The 22,197-nt window shown below is 38.5% G+C and overlaps 1 protein-coding gene and 1 long non-coding RNA gene across 2 annotated transcripts in view; one reads left to right on the top strand and one right to left on the bottom strand.

The window, feature by feature from the left end:
• LOC105490159 (uncharacterized) overlaps positions 1-15,731 on the bottom strand; it is a 158,470-nt gene extending 142,739 nt beyond the window's left edge. The window contains exon 1 of the long non-coding RNA XR_011612076.1: positions 15,449-15,731. This is a non-coding gene — a long non-coding RNA (uncharacterized lncRNA). The remainder of the gene's footprint in view (positions 1-15,448) is intronic.
• LOC105490156 (mitochondrial ribosomal protein S9) overlaps positions 15,070-22,197 on the top strand; it is a 56,153-nt gene continuing 49,025 nt past the window's right edge. The window contains exon 1 of the mRNA XM_011755523.3: positions 15,070-15,239. Coding sequence (XP_011753825.1) covers positions 15,105-15,239 — 135 coding nt within the window. The 5' untranslated portion in view covers positions 15,070-15,104. The remainder of the gene's footprint in view (positions 15,240-22,197) is intronic.

The following is a 22,197-nucleotide window of genomic DNA, read 5'->3' as shown; positions in this document are numbered from 1 at the left end:
GAGGAACTCTTGGAAGGTGATAATGGTTGCACAACAATATGAAAGTGCTTAATAGTACTAAATGTGCACTTCAAGACAGGTAAAATGGGAGATTTTATGTTTCGTATATTTTACCACAATTTTTTAAAAAGATAAAATTAAAGAGACATCACTATCAAGCTGAGGGAGAAATGGTTTATGTGGAGAGGATAATAAGCCAAGCAAGGAAAATGGCAAGGAAATGATAGAAGGAATATCTCAGCAAATTGTTTTTTTTCTAAATCCTCATTCACTCACTCTTATTCTGAATTTGAAGAATAAACTTGATCCATCTGGCCAAAGGAACATTCCATGAAATGTGGATACCAATCCTTAGGGCAAATTAGTGTTTGTGGTGATGAAATTATTTCAAAAACTTTTAAAAGATTTTCTCATATTATTGAGAGTATTTTAGATTTTTTTTCTCTCTCTGTCTCTCTGTCTCCCTCTGTGTGTGTGTGTGTGTGTGTGTGTGTGTGTGTGAAGAAATTAAGAACATCTAAGAAATTTAAGAAGTTATTCTGTTTTCTCGACCAATCTAGATAACATTTTTGTTTTCTTTTGAAGTATTTAATTTTCACAATATGAATAGGTAGCACTTTTTCTCTTTTTTGATGTTAAAATAACACCTTTCCATTGTTTTTAGTGTTTAAAACATGCAAGCCAGTGTATCCAAACTTAACAGTTTCTGGTATGTTTTAAATATAATTAGGTCATTGTGAGACTCAAGGTAAACTATGAAAAACATAAATTATTGAATAATAAAAGTATGAATTTAGTTCTTAGTTATAAATCTAATTTTGACAAAAAATCTTACACAGTAGAAGCCTGTAAAATAAAACATGGAGCTGTGTGTAATGTGCAAGAAATTCACTTTAATTCTTAAAGGTGCTGAACTTTGGATATTTCAATTAAATAATCATTGTAATACTTCGTTTATAGAAATACACAGATGCTGGGTCTGCATGCAAAATAAAATGGAGGTTTCTACACATATCTGAACAGAAAATAAAACACCAATGAATTTTTTTTTAGGAAAGGAAAAAAATCGGTTGTTCTTTATAAGTAAAAAATATGTAGGAAAAAACTCCTATTGTGAATATGGTCATAAGGGACCACGTGCCAAACAACTGGCACTTCTCCTTGTTAAGCCCGATATCTCAGAAACAAAGCTGAATCAAGCACTTGCTCCTTCGAAAACTGTCATTATGACCATTGTAATCCAATTAATCATGCTGCGTTTGCCTTCCTTCGAGAGCTAAGATACCATTTTCTTTTTTTTTTTCCTTTCGTTTTGATTGGATATGACATCATTTTATTGATTACAAAATCCATTTAAAATATGACATTTAATATATAAGCTATGAAAGTATTATTTTATAAACATGACTTTTAAAAATTTACTTTCTTCACAGTAAATGATGTTAATTTTTCTTCTTTTTTTTTAAAAAATGCTATTTTTTAATTATTATTATACTTTAAGTTCTAGGGTACATGTGCATAACGTGCAGGTTTGTTACATATGTATACTTGTGCCATGTTGGTGTGCTGCTAAGGTACCATTTTCTAAGGTTAAAAGGAAGACATCTTCTGTGAGGGTAAAAATATTCAATGATAATTTTCTGTGCAGTAAAAATAGACATGAACCCATTAGACAACCACACACAGTCCCTGTAACAGCCAGTCCTTCCCTGAGTTAACTAAGCACCAAAATAAAGTTAGCTGTCGGTATAGAGAAAGTGCACAAAAACATATAAATTCTCAATGTGTACACATCCTCAAATTAGAAAGAGGAAACTCAATGATAAAATTATAAAAGATAATATTTGGTTTATGCAAAAGTCATTGCAGTTTTTGCCACTGAAAATAATGACAAAATATAATACAAATATATTTTGTCATAAATGTCTATATGACACCAAAAAAATGGAAGAATATAGGAGAAAAAGGAAACTTACGTGTTACACAGTCATTCATTCTACCAAGTGTTTATTGATTGCCTTGTATATGCCAGGCATGTTTTGGATTGGGAATACAATATAAACAAAACAGACATGGATCCTGCCCTCAAAGCATTTGAGAATGACCTCAAATTCCTCTCATCGAAACCATCTAGTAGACATTTAAGACCCCTCTGCAATATCCTCATTAAGCGGTTGTTACAAAAACTGTGGATTAGCTTGCTCAACATCCATTCCAATTCACTCCTTCAAAAACATTTATGTCCCAGGTTCTAGGCACTGGGTACTGTTTGGAAAACTGTTAGGAATTACAGCAATGAGTAAAACAGTTAAAAAAAAAAACTTTCCTACTATACACTTAATGATGAGAAGTTAAAGACTCTTGTGAGCTAGAGTTCTAGACTTGATTTAGTTTCTACTGACAGAGACACTCACACGAGACTTGGATTTGGAACTGAATTAAGTAGGAATAGGTGGGCAGAGAATAAGATATCCCTTGGCTGGTGCAGTTCATGGCAGAGGCCGTGTCATTTCAGGGACTAGAGGTGTTCCCAAAGTTCAGCTAAGGCATGACCCAGCTTCCCTTACTATAATTTTGTATGGTTAATACCTGGTATAAATTCCTTTCACTGAAACCAGTTAGAGCTCCTTCCATTGCCTGCAACTGACCACAATGGATGTGCTGTTTCTGAGCCAATGCTTGTGCCTACTGTTTAGTGGGAATCTCTCTCTGTTGCTAGGATGGTGTGCATCTAAAATACTGATGATTTTTTGTGTGATTACAGCACACACAAGAAACAAAAGATGGCAAAAGCTGCAATTCCACTGCTTTTTTAACATTCTCTCTTTCCAATAATGAGCCAAATGTATACACATATAAATCTAGAAGTTATGCTAATTTGTCCTATCAGTTTTAACTTCCCTGCTATAAACTGCACGAGTTTGTTGAATTTCTACAGTGAACTCTAATTTTGACAACATAAAGAAACACTTCGCCGACTGGATAAGAAGTTACTGAGAATATGAATATTTGACAAGTGCATGCCCTGAGGTCAGCAATCTATATCTAAATAGTGCTGGACACATAATTTAGATGACAGGAAAACATGGATTTGCCATATAAACACAAATGTTTCTAAGCTTCAAAGGTCATTAAGAATGTAATGCTAATAGGTTGGTTGGAAAACTGATATGCTTGTTTCAGGAAGTCTGTATTTCCCAGGATAAAATGTTCCTTTGAGTCTAAAGTCAAAATAACATCATGCAGGTGTTTACAATTTAATCACAGCAAACTCTGTTCATAAAGAGATGAGATAGTTTAATCACACACTAGGCTGTGATATGCTCATTGAAATTGGACACAATTTTAAATATCAGATATGATACTTGATTTTGGAAAACACTTGGAAAATGGGCCAAGAATGTTTCTCCAGTGGAAATAAGAAAGGTGGCATGCAAATGCTTAAGAATCATTTAAGGTTACTGAAGAATAATTGTTAATCATATGATTTGATAAATTGAGACAGAAGATTCTACTTTGTAGGTACTATAAAATGGGATGAGTTAATTGCTCTCAGAGAGCATTTAGAAGTGGTTCTGCATAAGAGTAAAAAAACGAATTAGACAGTTTCTTTATTTTGATTTGCAACTCTATAAAACATTTAGGAAATAAAACCATCTTGAACCATTTGGCAGGAAGTAATGTTTTCCTTCTTGAACTCCCAACTTACTTTGCAATTTTTTCTTGACTCTATCATGGTCTTCCTAGAATTATCATATTCATGTAAACATCTTTTCTTTTTCTATAAGCTAATAAGCCTCTCAAAGGCAGGTATCATCTTAACACCTAGATGGTTCTTGACAACAGAGCCTTGCAAAGCATGTGTCACTAAATATTGGTTGATAGAGATAAAATCACCTTTGTATAGATTAAATTCTTACTTTAATTCCTAAAGTACCAAATTTCTACTTTCCAGCAGGGCAGCAAAGTCAGCAGGAATGCTGGGCAGGATCGTCCACGTCTCCAAATTGTGAAATATCCAGTCTCCCAATTGACCTTCCTGGAAGAATCCTGGGGGTCTTTTAGCCCCAGCACTCCAATCCCTCATGGAGTAGGCAAAGCCTGAACAATTCTGGGGTTCATGCTTGCATCTGCCAAGTGTGCATGTATTGAACTCATGATAGGCACTGTAGAATGCAAGGCTGTCTTGTTAATGTGGGAACACCACGGGTGCTGGGGACATGGTGAAGGGACGTTGTGTGATCAATCATAGCACCCACGTTTAAATTTCACACACACCCCCAACACTGTTCAGGCCATAGAAACCATAGCTGAAGGGTTGCCAGATTTTTCACTTCTAAAGAGCAACCTAGACAAATAGAATCTCATGTCCTTACACAGGAGATGGCATAGGTGATAACTGTGAGAACAGCAGGCAGAGTTAACCAGTGGGGCTTGAGTGCTGAAGTAGGAGGACAAGTAAGCTGGGTCCCTAAAGAGAAGGGCTACAGAGGGCAGATGACATGGATAAAGGCGAGGATGAGGTGCTAGGACTAGGAGACGCTTCAGCTTCATTATGTCTAATGCGAGGATACTAACAGTACCTTCCTCACAGGGATGGTATTATGACTAACAGAGATAAAACCTTTAAGGTACTCAGTACAGTACTCAATTAATGCCATTGAATTTTTTCTTTCTTTCTTTCTTTTTTTTTTTTTTTGAGACTGAGTTTCACTCTTGTTGACCATATTGGAGTTCAATGTCGCAATCTCGGCTCACTGCAACCTCCACCTCCCAGATTCAAGTGATTCTCCTGCCTCAGCCTCCTAAGTAGCTGGGATTACAGGAATGCACCACCACACCAGCTAAGTTTGTATTTTTAGTAGAGACGGTGTTTCACTTTGTTGGCCAGACTGGTCTTGAACTCCTGACCTCAGGTGATCCACCTGCCTCGGCCTCCCAAATTGCTGGGATGAAGGCGTGAGCCACCATCCCTAGCCATCGAATGTTACATAATGTTCTTTAAAATTTTTAATGTTATATATAATGTGTGTTGTTTATGTATAAATTATACATATATGCACATATACGTATAATTTATGTTATTCTCTGTTGTATTTCTTAGAATTGCATCCCATGGTCCATTTCAATCAATACTCTTTCTCTGATAGACACACAAGAGATATGTCACTCTTACCTTTGCTTCCTCAAAAGATCAAGAATGAAGCCAGGCATGGTGACTCATGCCTGTAATCCCGACACTTTGGGAGAACAAGGCAGGTGGATCACCTAAGGACGGGAGTTTGAGACCAGCCTGGCCAACATGGTGAAACCCCTTCTCTACTGAAAATGCAAAAAAAAAAAAAAAAAAAAAAATTAGCTGGGCGTGGTGGCATGTGCCTGTAATTCCAGCTACTCGGGAGGCTGAAGCAGGAGAATTGCTTGAACCCTGGAGGTGGAGGTGGCAGTGAGCTGAGATTGCACCACTGCACTCCAGCCTGGGTGAGGGAGCAAGGCTCCATCTAAAAATAAAAATAAATTAATTAATTTTAAAAAAAGATTAAGAATGAAAATTGAATTGGCTGGGTGCAGTGGCTCACACCTGTAATTCCAGCACTTTTGGAGGCCAAGGTGGGCAGATCACCTGAGGTGAGGAGTTTGAGACCAGCCTGGCCAACATGGTGAAACCCAATCTCTACTACAAATACAAAAATTAGCTGCGTATAGTGGTGAGCGCCTATAACCCCAGCTACTTGGGAGGCTGAGGCAAGAGAATTACTGAAACCTGGAAGGTGGAGGTTGCAGTGAGCCGAGATCATGCCATTACTCCAGCCTGGGCAACGAAAGCGAGACTCCCATCTCAAAAAAAAAAAAAAAAAAAAAGAATGAAAATTACCCACTTCAGAATGTTTCTCATTTTTGGGTTCTGAATCACCATCTTCTGCTTATATTTTCAGGCTGCATCCACTTCTTAGGGACAATGTGATTTTTAAGTTGCCTCCCTGCTGTGTAAAGTGGTACTTCCTCTCTTTTATGCTTGAAGCAGCTTCACTTTGGTTCTAGTTTCTGAAATTTGATTAAGTCTTATTTATTTTCACTACGCCCTTCATGATTTTATTGATTTTAGTTATGTTCCTTATTCACATTCATTTCTTTCATTCAGAAAGTCCCAGTATCCTGAATAAATCCAGTCTATAATTGTGGTCATTTAGTTCTCTTTTGCTAGACTTTCTTTACCTCTACTCTGTTCATCACAGAGTAGTCCTACATTGACTCCAAATCCATGTGTGAAAGAGATGTCCATAACACCATAGAAATTGTCTACACACTATTATTTCAAATAGAGGAGGCACTACAATCCCATCACCATTTCACAACAACTACTTTCATTGTCTACATGCACTTTTAGGGGGCTTTTTGTTTGTTTGTTTTTTGAGATGGGATCCCACTATGTTGCCCAGGCTGCTTTCAAACCCCTGGAGTCAAGCCTTCTTAAGTAGCTGGAACTACAGATGCACACTACTGTGCCTGGCCTCCACTTTAAAAAATAATGATAACAAAGTCTATGTAAAATAATTACAAACATGGCCAAAGAAACACTGACCTTAAGCATATTGTCTCTGAACCTGGGGACTTTCGAAGACATTTTCAATGCACAGCAAGCGGTGCGATCAATCTACCTTTAGGTCTCATGTAAATTTGTTTTATTTTTGACAGCTAAACTTGGAGAAATGAGGCTTCAAGCATCACAACAGCATTGACTGACAACTCCCTAAGTGTTGCATCTTTTATAGCAAACATAATTGACAGCTCATAGCTAAAGAGCTGCACATGTGTATGGATTTGGTCCATACCGAACACAGTGAAAAAAAATCAAAGAAGATACTTGCTCTATTTGTTATGTATTAAGATTCAATTAATATGGTAAAATATACGCATCTTGGGATAGATTTACTTGTGGGCTAGGACAGTTTCCATTTTGAATAGTATAGAAGCTTAATATATAGCAATTATGTACTAAAATTTCCTCTAATAAGCATTTTTAAATTTCAGTGAAATTTACATTACTTGTTTTCTTACCCCATATATATTTATTTAGCTGGGAGTGGTCTAGATCAGCGGTTTCCAACCTTTTGGGCACTAGGAACTGGTTTCATGGAAGACAATTTTTCCACCACTGGGGTTTGGGGGATGGTTTCAGGATGAAACTGTTCCACTTCAGATCAGGCATTAGTTAGATTCTCACAAGGAGCATGCAACACAGGTCCCTCGCATGTACAGTTCACAATAGGGTTCTCACTCCCATGAGAATCTAATGCCGCCACTGATCTGACAGGAGGCAAAGCTCAGGCAGTAATGCTGGCTCACCTGCCACTGGCCCCCTTCTGTGTGGCCCGGTTCCTAACAGGCCATGGACCAGTACTGGTCCACGGCCCAGGGGTTGGGGACCCCTGGTCTAGATAATTAGAGACTTTTCAAGTCGTAGATTTAAATACCACTCAAGCTATCTTTTGTGGGTATCTGGCTGTGAGGATTAAGTTTAAAAATCTGGCCATATTAAAAACAAGAATTCTGAAATTCCATTTCTAGGTATATACCCCACAGAACAGAAAGCAGGGGCTTGAACAGATATTTGTACATCTATGTTCATAACAGCATAATTCGCAATAGCCAAAAGGTAGAAACAACCCCAGTGACTATCGATGGATGAATAAGTAGACAAATGTGTATATCTATACAATGGAATATTACTCAGGCTTCAAAAGGAAGAAAATTCTGACAAATGCTACAACATGGATGAACCTTGAATACATTGTGCTAAAAATAACAAAGCTGGAGGCAGCACATTACCTGACTTCAAACTATACTACAAGGCTACAGTAACCAAAACAGCATAGTACTGGTACTAAAGCAGACACATAGACCGATGGAACAAAATAGAGAACCCAGAAATAAAACCACACACCTACAACTATCTAATCTTCAACAAAGCCGACAAAAATAAGCAATGGAGAAAGGAATCCCTCTTCAAGAACTGGTGCTGGGATAACTGGCTAGCCATATGCAAAAGAATCAAATTGGACTCCTACCTTTCACCATATACAAAAATTAACTCAAGATGGATTAACGATTTAAGTGTAAGACCTCAAACTATAAAAATCCTAAAAGAAAACCTAGAAAATACCATTTTGGACATCGGCGTCAGCTAAGAATTTATCTCTAAGTCCTCAAAAGCAATTGCACCAAAGCAAAAATTGACAAATAGGACCTAAATAAACTAAAGAGTTTCTGTACAGCAAAATAAACTAACAACAGAGTGAACAGACAACTTACAGAATGGGAAAAATTTTCACAAACTGCACCTGACAAAGGACTAATATCCAAAATCTATAAGAAACATAATTCATCAAGCAAAAAACAAATAACCACATCAAAAAGCGGGCAAAAGCATAACAGCCACTTCCCAGAGGAAGACATACAACTGGTCAACAAAAATGTGAAAAAATGCTCAACATCACTAATCATCAGAGAAATGCAAATCAAAACGACAATGAGATACCATCTCGTGCCAGTCAGAATGGCTATTATTAAAAAAAAAAACTCAAAAAAATAACAGATGTTGGTGAGGCTGCAGAGAAAAGGGAATGCTTATACCCTGTTGGTGGGAATGTAAATTTGTTTAGCCACTGTGGAAAGCAGTTTAGAGATTTCTCAAAGAACTAAAAATAGAACTATAATGTGACCCAGTACTCCCATTACTGGGTATATATCAAAACGAAAAGAAATCATTCTACCAAAAAGACAGTATGTTAATTGCAGTACTTTTTACAATAGCAAAGACATGGAGTCAATCTGGACACCTGCCAACAGTGGAGGGCTAAAGAAAATGTGGTACATGTACACCATGGAATACTATGCAGCCATAAAAGAGGAACAAAATCAAGTCCTTTGCAGCATCATGGATGCAGCTGGAAGCCATTATCCTAAGTGAACTAACAGAGAAACAGAAAACCAAATACTTCATGTTCTCACCTATAAGTAGAAGCTAAACATTGAGTACACACGGACATAAAGTTGGGAACAATAGACACCGGGGACTACTAGAGGGAGGAAAGAGGAAAGGGGGTAAGGACTGAAAAATTACCTATTAGGAACTATGCTCAGTGCCTGGGTGATAGGATTATTCATACCTCAGGCCTCAGCATCACATAATATATCCATATATCAAACCTGCACATGTACCCCCAGATCTAAATAAAAGTTGGAAAAAAATGGCAAAATGAAAAAAAATTATGCAAAGTGAAACAAGTCAGATACAAAAGGACAAATATTGGATATGATTCCACTTATAAAAGGCACATAAAACAGTGAAACTCATAGAGACAGAAAGTAGAATGGTGGGTGTGAGGGGCTGGAGGAAGGAGTTTGGGGAGTGAAAGATCTCACTTGTCTGTGGAAACCATTAAGTCTTTGTATTTTTTTCCAGGCTTAGATTTTTGTATAGATCCACAAAGTTCTGCAGCTCCAGGGATGCTTTCCAGGAATCCTGTAATGCAGGGCAGAGCAGGGGCACATCAATTTTTTGAGGACTATATCATTTAGCTATGCTCACTAGGTAGGAAGAGGGGAGGAGGATGGGGAAGAGGTGGTAAAGGAGACAGGAATAAGGAAATGAGGTATGTGGAACACAGGAGAAAGAAATTACAATTGTGCCAATTTACACTGGTGCCACAGCCTGCCATACCTTTCAGAGTGAGTCAGAGAGAGATGGAAGGTGAAAATCAACTCTTCTCGTCAGAAGTATATAAAACAAGTATGTAGCATTTCAAGAATAATGGTAAGTTGCACACCTATTTATCCACCAGTCATCTAAAGATAAAAAACATTGGCACCTCCTGTACCCTTCTGAAGGCATTCTTCCTCCTCCCAGAGGTATTTACTATCCTGAATTTTGTGTTTTCATTGTCTTGCTTTTCTTTACAGTTTTACTATGTAGGGATAAACCCTTAAACAATATCTTGCTTACTTTTGCCTATTTTTTGTAAATGGAATCCTACTGTGGCTATGCGTATGTGACTTCCTAGTTTTTGCTGTACTGGTGAAACTCAACCATATTCATATGTATAATTAAAGTTCATTCATTCTCATTGCTGTATGGTGCTCTTTTGTCCATCCATCCTCCTATCAACAGACAGGTTATTTTTGTTGTTACCAAAATAAAAATGTTGCTATGAACATCCTGATACATGTCTCCTGATGCACTGTGCAAGACCTTCTGCAGGGCATGTATATAGGAATGTAATTGATGAATTGTTGGCTGTGCTCATCTTAAGTTGAATAGGTTACTAATTACCTGGTTGATTTCATGAGTTGTACCAATTTACACTCCTATCAGCAGCATCTAATAGTTCCTGCTATCCCACATCTCAGCAACACTTGGTGTTAGTACAACACTTTGATTTTCCTGATGTTCATCTAACAAGCTGACTTTAGAACAAAACCCTCACATTAGACATGACCCCACTATATTGGATTTTTAGGACCTAGGATTCCTGATGCCTACAATAGGTGCTCAAAAAGTGAGAACAAAATGAAAAGAATCTAAGCTTTAGCGATTTGGTAAAGTACATGAGTACATTTCTTTTCTTTTTTGTTTTTTTTCGAGACAGAGTCTCGCTCTGTCACCCAGGCTGGAGTGCAATGGCGCAATCTCGGCTCACTGCAACCTCTGCCTCCTGGGCTCAAGTGATTCTCCTGCCTCAGCCTCCTGAGAAGCTGGGATTACAAGCGTGTTCCACCGCTCCCAGCTAATTTTTGTATTTGTAGTAGAGATGGGGTTTCACCATGCTGCCCAGGCTGGTCTTGAACTCCTGACCTCAGGTGATTTACCCGCCTCAGCCTCCCAAAGTGCTGGGATTACAGGTGTGAGCCACCATGCCCGGCCTCTTTTTTTTTTCATATTTTAAAGATTAATCAGTGCATTTCAATCTTTCCTGTGTCTCCAAATTATGAATCTAATGTGAACATTTAGCAGTGCATTTGTTCCCAAATTCAAAGGCTACACAGGAAATGTAATGCAGGAGTACAAGCATTGCCCCTAGAGGTGGAAAATGTACTACATTCGCTTTACTGTACAATCTGCAATCATGCATTCTGAGAAATGTGTCGTTAGGTGATTCCGTCACTGTGCAATCATCATTGAGTATAGTTACACACATCTCAATGGTGTAGCCTTCTATACATCTTGGCTGTATGGTACAGCCTATTGTTCCCAGGAAACAAATCTGCACAGCATGTTACTGGAACACTGTAGGCAACTGTAACTCAATGGTAAGTAAATGTGTATCTAAACATAGAAAAGGTACAGTAAAAATACTGTATAAAAGGTAAAAATGGTACATTTGCATAGGACACTAACCATGGACAGAGCTTGCAAGGCTGTAAGTTGCTCTGGGTGAGTCAGTGAGTGAGTGGTAAGTGAATGTGAAGGCCTAGAACATTGCTGTTTACTACTGTAGACTTTACAAACACAATACACTTAGGCTACAATAAATTTATTAAAAAATTGTCTTTCTTCAATAAGAAATTCACCTTAGCTTACTATAACTTTTTAACTTCATAAAATTTTTAATATTTTAAAAGTTTTTGACTCTTTTATAATAACACTTAGCTTAAAACATAAGCACACTGTACAGGCGTACAAAAACATTTTCTTTCTTTATATTCCTTTTCTTTCTTTATACCCTTATTCTTCTATAAGCTTTTTTTATTCTTTAATTTGTTTTTTAGCTTCTTAAACTTGTCTGTTAAAAACAAAGACACAAATACACACATTATCCTACACAGGGTCAGGATCACCAACGTCACTGTCTTCCACCTCCACAGTGTGTCCCACTGGAAGGTCTTCAGGAGCAATAACACGTATGGAGCTCCTATGACAATAACGCCTTCTAGAATATCTCCTGAAGGATCTACCTGAGTTTGTTTTACAGCTAACTTTTTATTTTTATAAGTAGAAGGAGTACACTCCAAATTAACAATAAAAACTATAGGGTATAGCCTGATAAATAAATAAACCAGTAACATAGTTCATTATCATGTATTATGTATTGTACATAATTGTATGTCCTTTAATAGGACTGGCTGTGCATAGATTTGTTTACACTATCATCACCACAAACGGGTAAACAATGCATTGTACTATTGTAGCAGGACGAGCTGCAGACAAGAACCCCTCAGACACTGAGCTGTAGAAGGAAAGGGCTTTATTCAGCTGGGAGCATTGGCGGACTCATCTCCGAAAACCAAGCTCCCCGAGTAAGCAATTCCTATCCCTTTTAAGGGCTGACTACTCTAAGGTGGTCCACGTGAGAGGGTCATGATCGATTCAGCAAGCAGGGGGTACGTGAGTGGGGGCTGCATGCACCAGTCATCAGAACGGAACAGAACAGGACAGGGATTTTCACGATGCTTTTCCATACAATGTCTGAAATCTACAGATAATACAAGCAGTTAGGTTAGGGGTTGATTTTCAACTACTAGGCACAGGGTGCAGTGCTGGGCTATCTGCCTGTGGATTCCATTTCTGCCTTTTAGTTTTTACTTCTTCTTTCTTTGGAGGCACAAATTGGGCATAAGACAATATGAGGGGTGGTCTCCTCCCTTACTATGATGTCTTGATGGATATAAGGTCATTAGGAGATAGCAACTTTTTAGCTCTGTTATAATTTTACGGGACCACTGTCTTATGTGAAGGTCACTGTTGACCAAAACTGCATAATGCAGTGCATGACAGCATTCTAGTAAAGAACTGCGACATGAATTTCAGAAAAAGGAAAAATCTCCACCACTCCTAACCTTAATTTTAGTACTTAGTTTTTATATGGTTTAATATCAATAATTTTTTAATAGTATAAATCCTGCTTCCACATACTTACTGTTTTTTACTTGGTTAAATTTCCACAATTAAAATTTTAAAAAAAATTTAAAATAATCTCACAATGTGTAGGAACTGCTGTTTAAAGACATCTATTTTAATGAGCTATAAAGTCTTGGTTCTCTGCTGGGCTCATGCCTGTAATCCCAGCACTTTGGGAGGCCAAAGTGGGTGGATCATCTGAGTTCAGGAGTTCGAGACCAGCCTGGCCAACATGGCAAAACCTCATCTGCACTAAAAATACAAAAATTAGCTGGGCGTGGTGGTGGCCACCTGTAATCCCAGCTACTCAGGAGGCTGAGGCAGGAGAATTGCTTGAACCCGGGAGGCAGAAGGTGCAGTGAGCCGAGATCACACCACTGCACTGCAGCCTGGGCGACAACAGCGAAATTCCATCTCAAAAATAAATAAATAAAATAAATAAATAAAGTCTTGATTCCCAAATGCTAGTTTATCCATCTGTTGACAAAAGGAGTCAAACTCTGTAAAATATTTTGAAGAGACTTATTCTGAGTCAAATATGAGTGATCATGGCCCGTGACATAGCCCTCAGGAGGTCCTGAGAACATGTGCCCAAGGTGGTTGGGGCACAGCCTGGTTTTATACATTTTAGGGAGGCATGAGACATCAATCAAATACATTTAAGAAATACATTGGTTTGGTCCAGAAAGACCTGGGACTGATAGAAAGGGAATGTTCAGTTTAAGATAAAGATTGTGGAGACCAAAGTTCTTTAGAAGTCTTATAGTGGCTGCCCTTAGAGACAATGGATGACCAATGTTTCCTATTCAGATCTTAGTTAATCTCTTTAGGATTGGGAGGGTCTGGAAGAAAAAGATCTAGCTATGTTAACAGAGATTCTTTACGGATGCATATCCCACCCCTCCAAGGACAGCTTTGCAGGGCCATTTCAAGATATGGCAAAGAAACATGTTTTGGGGTAAAATATTTTGATTTTCTTCCTTGTCTCGTAATGTTATGCCAGAGTCAGGTTGGAAAGTAAGTCACCATATATAGGGTTAAGTAAAACCCATCTGATAAGAATTTATGATTTGTAGGGCATGACTCCCCAAACCCCGTGTATAGGAATTTGGGCAAGATAAAAAAATCAGAGTTTAGTCCTCTGACCTCTGCCAATTTCTCATGATATTTTTTGCTAGTCTAAAAGCTAATAACAGAAAGAACAACAGGATGAGCATTTTATACAAGTAAATGTATTCCATTTAAAAGATTTTTATTTATTGTGAAATTATGTCATTCTACCTTTTTAATGTTAAAAAGTTGTTTCGTGAAATGATGGTGATAGTACAGGGTGTTTGCTTGACAACTTTATATGATCTCCGATTTTCTGTGTTTTACTTTTACTGACCCTTCAAATCTAAGTGTTTGTAAACCCTTTTAAAGTGTGTTACTACATCATTTAATATGTGTTTCGTAGAAAGCGCCCTGGGAGTTAACCGTCAGGAGCACGCAAGTTTCAGAAAGCAAGACATACTCATCTCTAACAATTGATCAGTTCTGATTGGCTTTCAAGTAAGGCTTAGTACCAACGCGTAGGGAGGGACGTGCAAAAACGAGAAAGGTAGTGTTTGACCTCACCGGTTTAAGGTTTATCCTGTACAGTTAAGAAACAACGCAGGAAAGTGCCAGTTTGACAGCTGCTGCAGGAGAGTCTTGACTTGGATCCAGAAGAACGTGGAAAGTTAGAGGAGGGGAAAACCCCTACTAGGATAAGACACACAGGAAGCAATGCTTGGAATCCATCTGGGGCCCCGGCCGCCCTGCCAAGGTGGAGGAAGAGCCCGCTCGAGATGCAGCAAGGGGGCTGGGAGGGAAGGGCTGGCTAAAGTGCCACGTGGAAGTGAGCGCCAAAGAGACTAGGAGAGCGTGGAAGTGAGTTCCAAAGAGACAGAATTCAGGACGTGAAGAGAAAGCGGCCGCGATAAACTACCCACTAGCGCTCCTTCTTGAGGGCGACAGCAGCCAGGGGTGGAGTCGGATACGGCCCGCGCACTCCATGCACCCAATCAGCGACTTGCCGTCTCGGGTCGCTGGACACGCCCCCCGATCCAAAGGCCCTAGAAGCTCTTGCTCAGGACAGCCTCTGGAGCCCCGCGCCCATTAGCGCCTGCGCCGTCTCTAGGCCCCGCCCCGTCACCCCTGCGGCCCTGGATCTCCCACAGCTAACATGGCGGCCCCCTGTGTGTCCTACGGCGGAACAGTTTCCTACTGGTTTCTTCTCTGGGGTAGGGGTACCCTCGTCCGGAAGCAAAGCCTCTGGAAAACCGCGGCAGCTGAGTTGCAACCAAATGTCAGATCCCAGGTAAGGTCTGGGAGGACTGGAAGCGGTTTATCTCTGCCGCGCGAGAATGTGGAGCCAGCGCGGACACCCCCCAGCGTCTCGTGCCTTCAGGCAGGGTAGATATTTAGTGGAGATCTGAGGTTGGGGGTGGGGAGGTGGGTGTTGGCTTGCAGCGGCCGCTCTGGAGATTGTTACTTGTTTTTTCGCGGGTTGCAGCGAGGGGAACTTACCTGCAGGTGGAAGTGGAGCGACCTCTTCTTTCATTTGGCGGCTGAGCTAAAGGTCGGTGCCCTAGGTCTGGTGTTGGGTCCAGTCCTACCCTGCCCTGTTGTCCAGAGAGGAGGAGAGCCGCGCCAGAGAAGAATGACGGGAATTGGATTCCTGCAGGGGCCTGGCAGACAATGGAGAAAGTCACGTTCTGTAGAGGACAGTGACTTTTTAGAAGTGCCTTCAATCTGCGCAGTTTCTGTCTTCTTAATTTTCCCGAATCTTTCTCTATGGAAAGATGCAGGCCAGAACTTGTACATTTCGTTTAATCCAGAGGGAAGTGGGGAGTCAACAGCTGGTAGGCTGATGATGCCAATTTACTGACATGCGATCTCAGAGGAGGAAAAAGATTTGAGAGGGAAGAAACGAGTTTAGTTTGGGATTATGTTTTAGGCATCTGGGATTTCCAGTAGGTCTATAAATAGGCAAGTCTATAGCTCAGGAGAAGAACTGATTTCGAAGTGCCCTGTTATCTTGTAGATGGTAATTGAGGCCTTGTAAACAAATTAAATTACCTAGGGAGAGTGTACTGAGAAGTAGGCGGAGGGACAGGGCCCTGAAGGACAAATAAGAAATAGGAGGCCCCAAGAGATTGAGAATGAGGGACCAAACAAGCAGGGGAGAAACCAGCCAGTGTGGTATCATGGAAAACAGGTGAATGTTTCAAGGAGGGAGAGTGATAACCAGTACCAATTATTGCAGGGAAGTCAAACACCATGCTTTAAAAACTATATTGAAAAAAAAAAACCCATCTTTTTTTATGTTCTTTCTTTTATATTTGAACCTAGATCAACCAATCCATTCTATCTATTCATGTGGATATTTCCTTTTACTTTTTTTCTTACTGGAAAATGTGCTAGAAATTTTTATTTTTTCATGCATCTCTTTGAGTATATCTTTGCTGTATACACATGATTATGAGAGGGACTGTGTCATACAGAGTATTTTTATTGTTGACATTTAATGTGTGTATTGGGGGATGGCTAACTTTCTGTCCTTCCTGGTATCTATTCTATGCTTTTTTCGTGTTCTTATAATCGTGTATAAACATACATGCACAGGTGTACTTTACAAAAAATGGACCATATTTGATTGCATTTTACTTTTTTGCTTTTCTCTTCTACATATGCAGTATATTATAAAGTAGAAATTTTTCAGGGTCCCCTATTATGTTTTTAAAAGCATTTTTAACTGCTGCATACTATTCCATGATAAGAATATATCAAAGTTAATGTAACAATTGATGGACTTTTGCTTTGTTTCTACTTTCTTTGCACCAATAAAGTTTCAGTAAACATCTGGTCTAGTTGTTAAGTACTGGTTTAGTAAAATGGATGAAGAATGATTTCTCCTTGTTACTTTAATTTTCATCTCCTTGACCAGTCTTGAAACAACCCCTTTCTCCCATATGGCAGATGTTTACTGAGCACTTTGCCAGGCACTGTGAAGTAAACAATTTAAAGTCGAACAATTACAAGACAGTATCCACCCTTAGCACTCTTAAGGGATGGTCCTGAAATGGCTGAATCCCCAGATTCCTGAATACTACTACAGCATGTGTTTTACCACATGAAGTACAGCTCAGCTATAACTGAAACACTTAGCTGACTCCCCTTTAGATTCTTATGATTGCATACATATACCTAAAGACGTTGATAAAGATTTTTGTTTATCCTGGCGCAGAGCTTATCTGTCTTAAATATTAACATTTTTTCACTTCTGCCTACAATATTAATAGTTAGATTTCTCTTGGTAGCCCAAGAGAAGTTTTTTATTATTTTATAAAATAATAAAAATTTTAATCACTTAATGAGTGACAAAACACTATACCTGGTCTTTTGTTTGTTCAAAGTTTAATTTCCTTAATTAGAAAATCTCTTCAGAGGTTACAGCAAACTTGAAGGGTGTAGGATAATAGAATAATAATAAAGTGCATTTCCTGCAGAGTATTTTTGCATTTTGTTTATATATGTAAATGTATACTAGGTGGTGACATAAACAGTAGATCTTACTATGGGTCACAGTTTAAAAAGTTTGAGAAACACTGATTCAATAAGGAAAAAGAAGCGAGTTTTCTTAAGCTATTCCTGGGTTCTCAGCTGAGACCTTCACTAGCAGACTACCTCTTGCATACCAGTCTTGTGGTATGCATGTTTTGTGTTAATACCTCAGTACAATTGCAAATGTCTGAGTGTCCCAAATTTGGGGCGGAAGAGGCAGTCTTACTCATGAATGGCCAAACTTTTCAGATTATATATCCATGAGTATCAGGGATCTATAGTGTATTGTGATATTTACAGAGGTAAGTACAGAAGAGCACAGAAATGATACGCCTGAGTCAGACTAGAGTTTTTGACCAGGTAGAGGATCGTCATGGGCAGCTTCCCCGAGGAAGCAAAGGAAAATAGCGTCTTTAGCAGCAATTAGAAGTTATATGAAAACAGAAAGCTATTCTCTTCAAGGAAGACATAATAGGTGCACAAGGCTATAGAGATGTACTGAGTGATAGCGGGTTTTGTCAGCAACAATTGGTTATAGCATAGGGTTTTGGTGAGAGAATGGTGAGAGACAGGACTGGAAAGTTTGGCAGGAATCAGTATGGTCTGTTTTGCTATGCTTATGTAGCTGATTTTTTTTATCTGTCACAAATGCAAATAGTGTTAGCATTATTATGAGCAGTTGACAGTTCCCTTCCATGCTGTACTACAAAGTTTACCCATGAATTCATAAATCCTCTATCAATGTGGCTAATACAGGAATGCTAATTTGGCTTTCTATAATATTTGTGATTTTTGTAATAAGGAAAAGCAAAAGCAATGCTACTTTGAGAAATATCTCTACAAAACGTTAATAGGGTGCTTCTTAATTATTCTCTACTACTGAACACTTTCTTAGTGCTTAAACATTTAGTTTTTGCCAAGCCAAGATTCCTTTGTTGATTTAGACCGTCTGCTAGAGAAGTGATCAATGGCATTAAATGGCTTGGTCCTTTATATTTTGGTTACACTGTAAACACATTCCTGTCTCTGTCTCAAGTATCTTTTTGTTTTGTTTTGTTTTGTTTTGTTTTTTCATCTCCCATGCTCCTGGAGGTTATAATAACTGTATTTATCACAGCATTTGGTTGGTCTACTTTAGTAGGGGCTTCATAAATTTTTTTTGACAAATGGCTAAAAAACGCTTTGGAAAACAAATGGTATAATTGACTTGAATTTGTATCAGATGCTCTACACAGCTCTGTAAATTAGTTATGCCCCCGCCCCTGATAATTTTTGAATATATTTATTTTGAATCCCAGTTTATTAGCAACGGAAAAGAAAAGCCCTTTGGTAGGATAAGCTATTGCCTTTGAGATCTAATCCTGTCCTTGTAAGGATAGAATTGAGTGTGTTCCTCATTGTTTTAATTACAAAAAATACCTCTACGTTAAAATTTACACTTTCCTTATTTGGCAATTTATAAGTGTCTTATTTAATAAGGGCTTGATAATAAATGCTACTGTCATTCCCACCCCTCTTTCCCTTATAAAACAAGATAAGTAAACTTTCTTGTACTATGCTTCGTTGTTGTAATTAGGATGATGAATGTATCAGTTATTTATTGCTACATAACTAATTATCCTAAAACTTAGCAGCTGAACTAACAGACATTTGTTTTCTACAGTTTATGTGGGTCAGGGTTCTCCAGACACCCCTTGCTGGGTCCTCTTGCTCAGGGTCTCTGGTAAGGCAACAGTCCAGGTATTGCCCGGGGCTGCAGTCATCTCAAGGCTCCACTGTGGGTGGGGAGAGTCTGCTTCTAGGCTCACTCAGTGTTGTCATTAGCAGGATTTAGATTCTTGCAGGCTGTCAGACTGAAGGCCCTAGGTCCTTGCTGACTGTTGGCCAGAGCCCTCCCTCAGCTCCTGCCACATGTGCCTCTAGGGCAGCTCAGCACATCTGGCTTCCCTCAGGCTGATGAAGAAAAGGTAAGCAAGAGAGCAGAACAGCAGGCGGCAGATTCACTGGGAGCCATCTTGGAAGCTGCCTACAACAGTGAAAAACCCACATATACTTCTTTTCTTGTTATCTGAGTGTCTCTCTCATGTATTTAGGTCTTTCCTCTACGGTTCTGATGTGCAGGCATATATGAGTGCCTATGTGTGTGCACATGTGGGTACATCTGAACACCTGCTGTGTCATTCTTTCTGTCAGATAGGATTATTAGCTTAAAGAAAATTGCATCTTTACTATGTTTTGTTTTCTTATCTCATTATGGCAACATTCTCATTTTAATATCACTCATTTCTTTACAGTTTTTTCTGTTAACACTTAATACAGAGCCTGGTCTATAATAATTGCTCAAATTTGTTAAATGAACTAGTAAAGTAGTTTATTTTTAGAATTTTATTCTGCAAAACCAAGCATATAAAAAATAGAATAATATAATGAACTCCACAGATCTGTCAACCAGCTTCAACAATTATTAGTATTTTCCCAGTCTTGTTTTTATTTCTCCCCTCCCACCCCCCAGAGTCATTTAATGTAAACCCCAAACATTCTGTTATTTTACTTATAGGTACTTGAATATGCATCTCTAACAGAAAGGTTTTTTTTAAAAAAAAAAATAGATTCCTTGCCCCCACCGTATCTAACAGAAGGAACAGTAGTTTCTTATCATCTGTTACCTATTTCATGTTCAAATTTCTCTGAATTGTCCCAATGGTAGCTTTTTATAGTTGGTTTATTTTAATTGGGAGTTAAACAGGGTTTATGCATTTTATTTGATTGATAAGTATATTAAGTGTTTTAATTTATAACAGGTTGTGGAATTAACATAAATGGTAAATTTTGTTTAAATAAGTGGATTTCCTTATTTACTTAACATAGTATCCATTTCCCCTTCATAGTAGCATCCTGATTTCCCCAGGAGGAATTAGTTCTTTTTCATTGGTTATAGTTGAGCAGATCTGGCTATAGTGCGGAATAAATCTGGGACACCTGACTCAAAGTAATCCTATCAGATGTTCCTCCTCCTGATATCCTGAGCATACAGGCAGGACAGCTGGAATGCCATTTTGTCTTAATGGACACATTCTGATTGAACCTGCATGGATAACTTTTAGTTGATAGACATCCATTGGACCCTGCCTGCTTTCTTTTCTTTTCTCTTTTCTTTTTTAAATTTTTATTTATTTTTATTTTTAATTTTTTGAGAGAGTCTCACTCTGTCACCCAGGCTGGAGTGTGCAGTGGCGCTCTCTCGGCTCACTGCAACCTCCACCTCCCGGGTTCAAGCCATTCTCCTGCCTCAGCCTCCCAAGGAGCTGGGATTACAAGTGCCCACCAGCTTACCTGGCTAATTTTTGTATTTTTATTAGAGACAAGGTTTCACTCTGTTGGCCAGGCCGGTCTCAAACTCCTGAACTCGTGATCTCCTTGGCCTCCCGAAGTGCTGGGATTACAGGTGTGAGCCACTGCACCTGGCTGCAAATTGTTCTTAACAGTGGCAAAGCAAATTCCCTTCAAGAATTCTTGGTGTTTTTAGGTAAAGATCTGTTTTTTTCACACTCTTAACCTCACCTTGTTTAATGGATTATACCAATGAACAATGGACTCCTTTGAATGTAAATATTTTTGTGTGAATTCATTGCTGGAATAATTCTGGACATTTAATAAACATATTCAATATCCAGATACTGATGCTGTGATAACTTTGTAAATTTAATGTTATAAGTTTCCAGAATGTCATACTCTTAAGCAATATGTAGAAATGTCTTTGAAAAAGATCTTAAAGACTTTTTATGAAAAATAGCAAATTAGGGCAATTTTTTAAACCTTTTCTAAATGAACAACAGTGAAAATGTTTTTATATATGTTTAAACCTCAATCATGTTAAAAGTAGGAAAGCCGCCACCTTATGTCACAAACTCTGGAGACTATAGACAGATGCAATTTTAAATCAAGTGAAAAACCAAGTCTTCAATAATCAACTCTTTTGCTTGAGAAGATGCTAAACCGTTGTAGGAGCAAAAGGAACAGTGTGGAAGAGACAGCTGAAGAAAATACAAAGGGATATTTACCTAGCAAAATGGAAGAATTATTTTACCACAGCTACTTCACACTGTCAAGAACATTTAAAAATCAGTTGAGTGAGGAAGAGCTCTATGAGATAGGATAAGACAAGAAGATGTGATTAAAAGAAACTGTTGAGGCGAGAATTTTGAGGATAGACCAATGATATAAAAAGCTAAAAATGCATAGTGGCTGCAGTAAGCAGAATTGACACTGCAGAAAGAGGGAAAAAACCATAGAGTCAAGATTTCAAAATCATACGGAATGCACAAACAAGGGATAAGAAATAAGACTAAGAGAAGCTGATCTAAACTGTAGAGAACAGAAGAACAGATAATTGCTGTGGCTGAAAAAGAGAGCTGAATAAGTCAGTCAGAATTCATTGGATATTTATTTTTGAAGTTGATAGGAGTACATTTAAACATTTTATTCAGAGACACATGTATTGTCACTGGTAAAATGAGAGCAAGCTGTATATGGTCCAAATTGTCAGCTCAAAAGCCATAAAAAAGAAAACCCAATTTTTTTTTCCTATAGCAAAAGAGAGAAAATAGGAAGGAAGCATAAAAAATATAAAGATTAAATAAGATGAATGACAAGACAGAATAGCTGTTAAACCCCATGTGACTTGGGTATTCTCATCTACTAAAATCTCAGAT

This window comes from Macaca nemestrina, chromosome 13, assembly GCF_043159975.1.
Source record: "Macaca nemestrina isolate mMacNem1 chromosome 13, mMacNem.hap1, whole genome shotgun sequence".
NCBI classification, from domain to species: Eukaryota; Metazoa; Chordata; class Mammalia; order Primates; family Cercopithecidae; genus Macaca; species Macaca nemestrina.
The sequence above is the reverse complement of the archived record's forward strand: the minus strand, read 5'-3'. Positions and strand labels throughout refer to the sequence as shown.